This window comes from Corylus avellana, chromosome ca7, assembly GCF_901000735.1.
Source record: "Corylus avellana chromosome ca7, CavTom2PMs-1.0".
Lineage (NCBI taxonomy): Eukaryota > Viridiplantae > Streptophyta > Magnoliopsida > Fagales > Betulaceae > Corylus > Corylus avellana.
Genome location: NC_081547.1, coordinates 13,915,679 through 13,927,896, shown reverse-complemented (window position 1 = coordinate 13,927,896; position 12,218 = coordinate 13,915,679). Strand labels below are relative to the sequence as shown.

At 33.3% G+C, this 12,218-nt stretch overlaps 2 protein-coding genes across 2 annotated transcripts in view; one reads left to right on the top strand and one right to left on the bottom strand.

Annotated features, from left to right (window-relative positions):
• LOC132187666 (vacuolar-processing enzyme-like) overlaps positions 1 to 2,382 on the bottom strand; it is a 5,761-nt gene extending 3,379 nt beyond the window's left edge. Inside the window, exons 1-3 of the mRNA XM_059602055.1 lie at positions 2,313 to 2,382; positions 993 to 1,178; positions 712 to 876 (exon numbers count right to left, since the gene is read on the bottom strand). Coding sequence (XP_059458038.1) covers positions 712 to 876; positions 993 to 1,175 — 348 coding nt within the window. The 5' untranslated portion in view covers positions 1,176 to 1,178; positions 2,313 to 2,382. The remainder of the gene's footprint in view (positions 1 to 711; positions 877 to 992; positions 1,179 to 2,312) is intronic.
• Positions 2,383 to 11,009: 8,627 nt separating this feature from the next.
• On the top strand, positions 11,010 to 11,706 carry LOC132187893 (uncharacterized). Its single transcript, XM_059602320.1, has 2 exons — positions 11,010 to 11,527; positions 11,622 to 11,706. Exons 1-2 carry the CDS (start codon positions 11,010 to 11,012, stop codon positions 11,704 to 11,706), a joined length of 603 nt encoding a protein of 200 aa, XP_059458303.1.
• Positions 11,707 to 12,218: the final 512 nt, after the last annotated feature.

The following is a 12,218-nucleotide window of genomic DNA, read 5'->3' as shown; positions in this document are numbered from 1 at the left end:
TTTGATGGTAGAAAGGTAATTTGGATATTTTAAGTAAAAAAAAACAAAAAATGTACAAGAAAATCACGTGCGCAAGTTTCCATCCCTTTCAACCTAAAAATATAATGAAGGTGCCAAGTACAATAAAATGATAGATTGAAGAGGCTAAGGGCGTGATTGGATGTGTGTTTGATGGGCTTAAAAGTGCGATTAACACTTAAAAAGTCCGTTTGAAAAAAATTAAATAAATACACGTTTGGTAAAAAGAATCGAAAGCGCTTTTAAGAGTTCAAAATGCCTAAAAATGGTCAAAACACATTTTTGACAAAAGCTTAAAAATGAAACTTTTGCCAAGAAAACTTTTTTTTTTTTACTTAAAAAATCGATTTTTCAAACGAATCTCAAACATGCTTTAAATGTCATAAATGATAATTCGGAGGTTTATTTAAAAAAAGAGTGTATAATATATAACAGAGGAATGCTAAGCATATAAACAAATTTTACAGAAAAACTTTTATAAACTGATGTAGCACAACATGATTGGATATAAAATAAGTTTAAATTTTGAAAAACCTAATCATATTGTCTCATATCAGTTTGTAAGAGTTTTTCTGTAAAATTTGTTTGTAAGCATAGAAATCCTAATTTTAACAAGATAATATTAATCGATTTTGAATAAAATAAAATAAAAGATGATATGGATGGATTTGAAGGTATAATTAAGAAAAAGACCTTGGGGACTCCATAATAAACGTCATTGCCATATGGCTTGTTGATAATGACACCAGGGGTGGGGTTGCTTGCATGGAATGCAATATCGTCATACATGAAAACAATGATATTTTCCTCTTTTAAGCCACCTTTCTTCAATACTTGATATGCATGACATACATCAGCCTGCATATATATGCATGCCATAACAAGATTATTTATTAATTAAACCAACATTAATTAATTAAGGGATTGATTTTGCTAATCAAACAAATTAAATTATATATATAATTAATCATAACCTGATGTCTATAATTGGCATAACCACTTGAGCCAGCGACAAGAACACCCCATCTCTTTCCATGATGATCATTCAAATGCATGGCTTCTAATGGCCTCATGCTCTCAACATTAATCATACATGCAAGCGTCAGAAATATTAATGCGCCCCAACCCCAACTGTTCATCATTCTCGTTTTGATCATAACCTGCAAATCACCATTTTTTAAAAATAAAAAATAAAAATAAAAATAAAAATAGGTCGAGAAAAATGACATTTCAGAACAATTTTTATATCTTAAATATAAAAAATATATACTTGAAAAAAGATTAATTGATAGAGAAATACTATTTTTCCATCACTCATTCTTCTCTTAAATCCACCATTAAATATGTAAATGATGATGGATTTGAAAAAGAGAGGGAGGAAACTAATAAACATCAGGGTCAACAAAACTAGAAGGAATCAATAAGGAGATCTGGTTAAGTTTTGGAATTAAAGTGTCATGATCTATTTATACACGTCTGAAAAGATTTTTTTTTTTTTTTTTTTTTTTTTTAAAAAAGAAAAATAACATATCTAACATCGACAATTCACACAAATCGATATTATTATTATTATTATTATTTGTTAAAATTTAAAATTTAAAATTTATACATCTAATGGTGTATATAAAGTTAATTTTGAAAAGTATTTGTTTTTAAATTAAATAATATAAAATCATAAATGTTAAATAAATCAACTTTAAATTCTGACTGTAAAAAAAAAAAAAAAAAAAAAAAAAAAAAAGAGAGAATGGTTGTTCTTATACCCCCACAACACGTTTACCAAAGGTTTTTTTGTTTTTTTGTTTTTTTTGGTCCAAGGTTAGTACCACTAGCATTGACTGGTGAAGAGAAGACAATAAATCAAGGTTTTTTTTTTTTCTAAAAAAAAAAAAAGAATTGAAAACTGTATCATATATTAATAAGAATATTTCCTCTCCTTGAAGCTAAATTTACTCCAAATTCTAAGAAACTTGATCTACAACTAGTTATGTTTTAACCATTGGATTAATTAGTTGATATACTATAAGCCTTCTTGATTATAGTTTGCTCTTTCTAATTCTATCTAACTTTCTTTTACTCAAAATTCTAAATCTAATTAAATTACTAAAAAAATTCAAAAAAATAAAAAATGGAATATCAAAATGACAAATGTTTTAAGTTTTTCTAATATTCAAAAAATAAATTAAACAATAATTAAAAAGAAACATGCATAGTAAAGAAGAGGGGATATAAACATGGAGAATTATATCTGGATAATGATTAGAAATAAAAAGAAAAATTAATTTAACACTTACCAAAGGACTTTCACAAACGCTTTGAACCAATTTGCTGCCAAGTGATGAATGTTCAGACTCAAAATACTTGTACAATTAATAAAGATCAGAAGCTTATCTATATATATATAAGAGAGTATATGGGTTAAAGATGGACGGTTTTGATCCAATCTTCGATATGAGCAAGATAAGATTGGTGCGTTATGAACACCATCCTTTTTTATTTATTTATTTGAAACCTGTAACTGAAATTGGAAGTGTTGTCAATAAAAAAGTTACCATTAAATCACTTATAGCATAATCTTGACATATATTCTCTGACAACATTGATTAAGGTTCCATATACTCTTAAATTTCTTTTGACCACCGCTTGAAAAATCCTTTCAAAATGACACCACACAAGCTTTTTTATAAATTGAATTGTTAGGAAAATTTCTTTAATTCAATGGAGTAATGCTATAACTTTCTTTTGTGTTATTATAAATATGAGGTTGCTTTTAAAATTACAATTTGATCAAAATATAATAGTAATCAATCACATGCCCAATGATAATTTTGTAAGCCACGTCATACACAAGACTGACTTTTAGCATTACTTCTTTAAAAGTGTCATGTGTTTTTTAACATGTGAGAGCACTAATAGCTCATTCTTTAAATCTCATTCTCTTTCTTCATGGCTCGTTTGCTTCGTAAAATAGAATCTCGGAATGGAATGGTTATTCTAGCTATTCTTTCGTTTCGTACCATACTATTCAATTTACAAAGAGCAATAGTTATTCTATGTCTTTCAAAAGAAATCCACATTGTTTTTATTTTTATTTTTTTTTTAACTAAAATATTTTTTTAAAAAAATAAAAAATAGAATGAAATGAAATATGTGGGTGTCCGAACCACCCTCAAGAAGAGGCTGGCCATCCATAACAGAGCTGTAGTGGATGCTCATCGGTTTTGGTTGCCATTCTTGGGGCATTGTAGGTGGTCATGAAAATCGAAGAAGGCTTCAATTCTTAGGGTTTTAAGATGACCGTGGATGGCTTCCTATTTGCCGTTGATCTACAATAAAAGAGCTGAATGACTGAGAAAAATAAAAGAATATAACCATCAGAATATAGCTGGTCAGCAAAACAATACGATTAATGCACTTAAGAATATAGCCGCTAGGAAAGTAATGACAAATGGATAAAGAATATTTAATTAATAGGGTAAAGCCCACTTAACCCCCTCAAACTACCACTTTAATAACAATCTACTCCAAAAACTATCAATTACGACAATTTACCCCCCTAAACTACCAAAACAATGACAATGTATCCCCCAATGCTAGCAAAATGACAAAATTACCCTTATAAAATTTTTAATAAGACAAAAATACCATTTAAATTTGAAAAAAAAAATTAAATTTTTGTATTTTTGTTTTTATTTTAGTAAGGGTAATTTCATTATTTTGTTAAAATTGGGGGTACATTGTCATTGTTTTGGTAGTTTTGAGGGTAAATTGTCGCAATTGATAGTTTATGAAGTAAATTGTCATTGGGGTGGTAGTTTGAGGGGGTTAAGTGGACTTTACCCTAATTAATATAAAGAAAGATAAGGAACCTATTTGGAGTAAGAAAATAAAAAGTAGTTTGACTCCATGTAATAAAAACTGCTGCTAGTTCTATGAGAAGCACATTTTTTTAATAGCATGTACTTCTCACATGTCTTCATTTTGAAATTGATATAAATTTTCTTCATATAAGAGTATTCATAATGGATACTTCAAATTTTAAAGAATAACATTTTTTTTTTTTTTTGGTATTTTGAATGACCACTTTTAAAAATACTCTATATTCCATTCTTTATTTCGGAGAAAAATTATTTTTTTTAAAAAAAAAATATTTAGAGAATGAGGAATCATAAAGAGATGAAAGGAAGTTTAGTCTTTTATGTAGAAATATATGAAAGAAAAAAAAGAGAGCAGAAGCGGAAGTGGAAAGAAAGTAATGGGCTACATCTTATATATTGAAGTATGTTAATATTTAGGGTTAATAACTTTTTTAGCACCTAGGTTTGCAGTTTTTTATTTTTTTCCCTTAAGTTTCCAAAACAGTCAAAAATGGTACTTGACCTATGAGAAAGACGAAATTAATACATCTATTAGATTTCGTAAGAAAAAATTAATGATATGCCAAGTGTCACTCCCAAAATATGTCACGTGTCCTAAAAACTAAAAATAATAAAATAATAAAAAAAATTAAACCTAAAAATAAAAATAAAAATAAAAAAATTGAAAATTGCATGGGGTTGCCATTTTGGCCAATGGGGGTGGCCATTTTGGCCAGTGGGGGTGGCCGAAACCACCCCCAAAGCCCTGTGGCCCCTCTGGGGGTGGCCGGCCACCCCATGCAATTTTCAATTTATTATTATTATTATTATTATTATTATTATTATTATTAATTATTTTTAATTTTTAGGACATGTGACATATTTTGGAAGTGATACGTTGCAGATCGTTAATTTTCTCTCACTGAATCTAACGGAGGTATCAATTTCTTCTTTTCCCATAGGTCAGGTACCATTTTTGACTGTTTTGGAAACCTAGGGGAAAAATAAAAAACTGCAAACCCAGGTACTAAAAACGTTATTAACTCTAATATTTATTACAATGACCTCTATTTATAGAGAGGCTACGAGGGGTGAACAAGTAAATCCTAGAATAATTAAAGAATGAAATAAACCCTAATATAGAGAATATTTTCTAAATATTCTAACATCCCCTCAAACTCAAGGTGTAAGCTTAAGTTTGGAAAAGAAAATAAATTGATCTTGTAAGATTGTTGATGGCGATGCATGGAAAAAGTTGTGAGAGTTGACTGAAAAAGGCTGCCAGAGGTGGCTAAAAAAGGCTGCCGGTGATGGCTGGAAAAGGCTACCACGGGTTCCTGAAGGAGGCTATTGGAGTTGGCTAGAAAAAGGCTGTCAGCGTTGGCTAAAGGTGATGCTAGAGTTGGTCAGAAGTGGGTGCTGGAAAATGGCCAGAGAAGGCTTCTAGGAAAAGCTATCCGAGTTGGGCGGAAACTCGCCTAAGGTAGCTACAAAAAAGTGACCGGAGGAGGTTATCAAAGTTGGCTGGAAAAGGTTGCTGAAATCAGTAGCCAGTTGTGGTCAGACTTTGCAAGCGATAGTGGATGGGGGAGACCGATACTGGTGATGGCTGTCAATTGTGCGCCGATGGGCCACTAAATGGGCCAGTGAGCTTGGATGGTGTGTGCTGATGCACAAATTTAATTATACTCGTAAGCGTACGAGTTGTGTGCAATATAGCATGTGTGCAAGTGCAAGGTCGATCCACAGGGAATTTTGTTGTGTAAATCAATCTCTATTTAAACTAATCCTATTTTAACTTAGTTCCGAAGTTTGAGTAATTTTGTCGTGCAAAATAAAAATAAAAATAAACTAAAATTAAAACTGATTAAATGGAATGATAAAAAGGTACTAAGGTTTTTAGAATCCACCTTACCAAATTAAAGCATATATTCTCATGTTTTAGTTCATAAATCCGACAAACAATTAAACCCTATGCATGTTCTATTGTTCCTATTGAAAGATTCATTGAATCCATCCATTTGACAAAAAACAATGCATATCTAATTTAGTTCAAAAGATCCAATGTATCTATGCTTTACACAAAAGACAATGGATATCCAAAGTAAATCAAAAGATGCAATGTATCCATCGGATGAAACACAATAAATATCCAACTTCGGCACAATCAAACACAATTTTGTCACATAATTGAATTGAAACGAACATACATTAAATTAAGGTCAGAATTGTACAAACAAACATGAAAACATAAAACTAATCAATGGTGAGGCTTCATCTTCAACCTTAGTTGAAGGTTTTATCCTTTTATGATAACAAAATACATAATCAAATCAGTTGAAATCATAACAAACGTAAAACTTACAACGGAAAATGTCCAAAAAGCTCAAGAACAACTCTAGGTCGAAAATAGGCTCTAAACGGCGCCTCCCAACGTGTGTTTACAATAGAAAAATATGCTATAAATAATAAAATTCTAGGGTTTCGGCGCTACGAAGTCAGCGTAAGTGCGCTCGATCACACTCGGGGTGCGCTCGAGCGAGCGCACTCGGATCTTCAGGGCTACTGCGGTGTAGCACTTGGGCGCTGCGTGTCCAGGTGATTCCGCGAGTGCGCTCGATCGTAGTCTCTCTACGCTCAAGCGCACGTCTAGAGAATGCTTCTTCTTCACTTCCTCAATTTCCTCGCACATTTCCACACCAAAGACCACAGTTTTCTCTCAATGACCTGCAAAACACTAAAACACCAAAACTAACCAAAAACATCAGAAAATAACAAAGTTAAGGTTTTAACAAATACAAGTTAAGGGGCTCAAATATGCGACATTTGGCACTCATCATGTGCCTTTGGCCAATGAGCTTGGATGTTGTGGGCTTCTAGTCGGTTTGGCTTGAATCTGAGTGAACTGGGGCAAGATGTTAGGGTTTATGCCCTGAATCCCAATGATCTTAGATCCATGATGACATTAAACGCTTGTAATAAATTTATGTTTTTATTCATTGATTAAATCATTTTTGAGCATATGACATATATACATTGTCATTTACATGCATATTATCAATAGTTTATCATGCATGTGAAATGTCATAAGGACGACATTAGATATGGCTATGGGTGTGAGTAACGTTGTTGTCACATAAGGTCTTAGTCCATAAATCCATGTATCCTTAAAGATATAAAGTTCGTAGCCGGTAAATGGAACTGGAACAATTTTATTTTGAGTAAGACTGTTACAAATCGAATTTTGGTGATCTACCTTAATCAAGCAAAGCGGGGCCTTCAGATTGATGTGTAGGTGCTGAGACCCTAAAGCACTGAATGGACCAAGGAGTTATCTTTTCATAAAAATATTGTCTATTGAGAAAATGACAATAAACTCCTTACATACTACTTTGGACTTTGATTCTAAATTCTGAGGGAATTATGGACTCAAATGTTTTGTGTAGATTACTTTGATGTATCACCGAGTGAGACCTATCATTGGTCAAACTAAACCTCAATGCATTGGATAATCGCATGAAACATTGTGGGAAAGCAATTTCTACAAAGAAATCCACATCATTTTTTAGGTAGACAAAGAGATAGGAAATTTTCCCTTGAGATAGATTTTATGGATACTATTCTCAAGTCTATGGTCATAGCATTTTGATTGGCATACCAATATATATGTGCGTGTGCATGTGCGTGTGCGTGCATGTGACTCAAAGAAAAAATGTAGAGAATTAAGTTGCAGTATTATTAGCCTAAATTCTACTACGGAAGATTTCATGGAGGAATCATAAATCAACACTAAGTAAGTCAAAGGGATTCATTGTTTAAACAAAATATTTATTGGAGTGCAGTCACAATTATTTAATGAAATTAATTATGATTAAAATATTACCGCGTAAAGAATGTCAGGAAGACATGATTAATATCTAAGCAAATAATTATTTTTCCCCCTTTAGGTCCCTCACATAGCTGATATAAATTAACCATATAAAAGGCTTTCTTCTTTATTGGGTTAAATATTTTATTTATTTAAAATATGGGCTAGAGAATATTTAAGGTTGGGCTTGGGATAAAACCCATGAACCTTAAATAAAGCATGAGGGCATAAGGCTAGGGAAAAATTCCCTAGTCCTATTCGTTGGATTGCAAAAGAAAGGGCTTGGGATTAAATCCCAGGCCCAGGCTCTAAAGGCAGGAGCCGCATGTCCCAGGGAGAATCTCTCCCTGGCCCATGCGGCAAGGGGGTGGAGGCTAGGGGAAACCCTAGCCGTCCACCCCTCTCTCCTTGTCCTACTTGGACTCTTTTTTGGCTCCTTGTCCCACATTACTAAGATCTAAAAAGTCTCTCCCCTGCTAAGCCTATAAATAGAGAAGAGCCTAAGGCTTTCAAATCATCCCATCAAGTTCTCTTGATACATAGTTTTCATAAACTTTCTGAAAATTATTAGGGGTAACTTCACTTTAATCCATGAATTACCATGCGATTTGAATACCTCCCCCCCCCCCCCAAAAAAAAAAGTATAAAACCTCTCAATTTGAACCCCTGAACTTTCAATTACAGTCAATTTAAACTCTTCTGTTAGATTTTAAACGTTAAAAATGAGAAATTTTAACCCACACGGGTCTGGCCGTGACCCACACTGGGTCTTGGCCAAAGACCCACCGCTGGTTAACAGACCCACAGCTGGGTCTAGCCAGGACCTAGCTGTGGGTCAGCAGACCCACGCTGGGTCACGGCCAGACCCACGTGGGTCTAGCCTGACCCACAGGTCTTTTTTTCTTTTTTCTTTTTTTTTTCTTAAAAAAAAAATGAAATTCAAGGATATTTTGGTCTTTTTAGGTATTGTCGTGAGAAGTTAACGGCTAAATCTGATGAAGGGGTTCAAATTGACTGCAACTGAAAGTTCAGGGGTCCAAATTGAGAGGTTTTGAACATTGGGGGGTCTTCACAAATTGTGTCAGGGGTCTAATGTGAAGTTACCCCAAATTATTAAGTTCATTGTGTTAGCTCGTGAGGAGCAAAATTTTAAGATTTGAAGAGCCAAGTAAGAGCCCATACTCTTTTGGTGATAATAAGTCATTGGTGAGACGATCTATTGGTTACAATCTATTGCGTTCTTGGAGAAGAAAAAGAAAAGTTCTTTGCTCATAGCCAAGGCGTGGCCGTAGATCTTCGAGTAAGTTATTCTTGTTCTTGCTATTTGTCGAAATAGCAAAATGTTCTTCATAAAGTTTTATTGGGCATAGGAATATGATTTCTTCTGCTACACAAGTTTTGATTTGCATACGTATTTCCAACAATTGGTATCAGAGACAACTTTATTGGAAACATGATGAAGAACAAAAACTGTTTTTCTTGTTTTCATTGTTGAAATTCGGAATTTATCCAAGGCTCTCCAAAGATTGAAAAAATTGGTTATAAACTGGAACATGTTCTTGAATATGTTAGGATCTAAACTAGAAAATTTCAAGTCGTTTGGAGTTCGTTTGTTATTTTTAATTAAATTTTGCAATCAGAACAAAGTTGCAGTTTTTACTGCAAGGCCTATAGGTATTATGATTTTTTCTAGTACTTATGGGTAAGTCATAAAAATTTTTTGAGACTTGTTCCTGCTTGAAAAATTTGTGGTTAGCACGATGGTTTGAACGGATCTTTATTTTGAGTTAAATCGAAAGAGTTATGAGCAGTTGAACATTCTTCGACGAATTTGGAAACAGAAATCCTGCAAGCAATTTTGGGTTGTAAAAATCTATTTTGTGTGATATTCAAAATTTATAGAAATTTGATTATAAAATGTGTTGTATATATGATACAATGGTTTGGGGACACAAAATAAAAATTTTACAAGATTGATTTCATGGAGTTTTGAATATTCTTGAAAATTGTATTTCATGTTTGTGTCAAAAGAAGCATGAAATTGTTCAAAGTTTTCTAAAGAATTCTTTAAACAACAATAAATGGTTTTATTCATTTAAAATCATTTGATTGTTGATGGGTTATTGTAACGATTGAAAAATCATACAAATGTGGTGTCATGGTTGAAAAACCACAATACCACATAAAAAGCTAATTATGTGTTCGGCATAATTAAGGCAATTCGACATATCAATCATGAATTTGATTCATGGATTAAACGTTTCCTTGGTAACTATAGTTCATGGTAAGATTCTCCTAATGTAGATAGTATGAAATATTACATAGTTAATAGATAAATTATCAATTTCTTTAGAGATTGATGTTTGACCTATTAAACATCAAGAAATATGAATATAGTTATATTCCTAAATTGGTTAGGAAAAGTTGTTTCTTTTGAAATAAATGTGACAAGGTCTAAGTTGTAAAGGGATTGCAACTCCTGGAAAAACCCATAAGTTTTTAAAATATCAAGTGAAAGAATCAAATATGAATCTAGCAATCTTCGTCATAAGTCTATCGTAAATGATGAAGTAAACGGCACCTCACCTTGGCCATGGGCCCTGCTCCATAAGAAGGGTGTCATCTTACTTCATGGATTATGAGTAGATTTCTGAAAGGATAGAGGAGACTGATTAAGCATTGATGGCGACCACATCAATGTGGATTTAATAAAACGATTAGGTCAAATATAATTGACAGTGAAACACTTGACTGGTCTAAGATATTAATCTCCCAAAGGAGCTATGTTATCTTGAGACTAGAGACTACAAAACATGTTGTTCATCAATGGGGTAATAACATTAATGATGAGATGTCAGTCTCACCTAAGTCCAGGTAATTAAGGACACCTCGCCTTGGCCATGGGCCCTGCTCCCTACAAAGGGTGTTTTTAATTATAGGATTTAGCAGCCAAAGCTTTTAAATGCTATATGTTTTGATTGGGTTTACATATCTTATTTATTGCTTAAAAATCATATGTCTAATACATGGTCAAAATAAAAATATTTTTTCAGAAACAAAAATGTCTTCATTCATCCCATTCTCCACTATTTTAAATCAAAATAAGCTTATAGGTCCGAATTACATTGACTCGAAACGTAATCTAGACATTGTGCTCACTGCTAAGGGGCACAAATTTGTGCTGACCGAGGCTTGTCCAAATGAGCCAGTTGCTAAGGCATCTAAGGATGAAACAACGATTTATTCCCTGGATGAAATTCGATGAGATGACCAAGTGTTACGTTTTGGCTTCAATGTTAAACGTAATCCAACATCAACTTCAAGATGTGAATCATGCTGCGTACATGATGACTATCTTGAAAGAGATGTTTGGAGAGCAGAGTCATGCTACTAAGTTAGACACGATGATAACTTTTTTGAACACAAAAATGGCTAAAGGAACTCTAGTAAGGGAACATTGTTTGGCCATGATAGTCATGCTTAATACATTGGAGGTGCTGGGTGTTGAGATTGATGGGGAATCTCAGGTAGATGTGATTCTACACTCCCTGCCAAATTCTTTCAATCAGTTACGGCTAAATATGTTGATGAACAAAAATGAATCCACTTTGGCAAAATTGATGAATGAGTTAATCGCAGCGGAAGACATCCTAATGTCCAAAGTCATAGTTAACTATGCTTCTCGTTCTGGACCAAAAGGATTAAAGAAGCATAAGCAACTTAAACCAGTTGGCAAACCAATTGTCAAGAGGCTTAAGAAAGTTGGTGATAAGTGCCAAATATTGTATATTTGAGCCCCTTAATTTGCATACATTAATCCTTTAGTTGTATTATAACATAATGTTTTGTATTAGTTATATGATTTTAGTGTTTTGCAGGTTGCTAAGGGAAAATTATGGATTTCATGTGAGAAAAGCAAATGCTAGAAAAAGCCACTTAGGAGTTAAGGATCGAGCCCAGTAGAAAGATGCTCAAGCGCATAAGCGCTCTAGCATAGTCTATCAGTGCTCAAGCGCCTGCACCGTAGGAAGGCACCCTACAAGAACGAGTGCACTCGAGCGCACTCAGCCAGCACTCGAGCGCACGCATCAGTTCCAAAAAATCTGCCCCATTCACTCAAGCGCCGATTTTGGGAAGAAAAAAAAAAACCCTAAAAAAGGCGAATATAAAGAAAAAGAAAGAAGAGGAGAGAGATGCTGTAGAGGACGAAAAACCAAAGAAGAGATAAGAAGTTTTAGGGTTTTCTTGCTTTTGTGCTCTCAATTGGGTGTTTTATTTTGTAAGCTTCTCAAAACTCCATGGATTCAATTATCTTTGTCATCTTTTTCACTTCCATGAGAAGCTAAACTCTCAACTAAAGTTGAGGATGAAGCCTCACCAATGAATACCAACCATATTGTCATGTAATTTTATACGTTCCAAATATATAAGTGTTTTATGTTTCAAATGTTCTACTTCAATTCAATTAGTGGAAT

Excerpts from the sequence above, each read along its gene's own strand:
- LOC132187893 (XM_059602320.1), top strand. The coding sequence starts at position 11,010 with ATGACCAAGTGTTACGTTTTGGCTTCAATGTTAAACGTAATCCAACAT. Across the intron at positions 11,528-11,621 it reads GGTGATAAGTGCCAAATATT|GTTGCTAAGGGAAAATTATG; the intron begins GTATATTTGAGC and ends AGTGTTTTGCAG.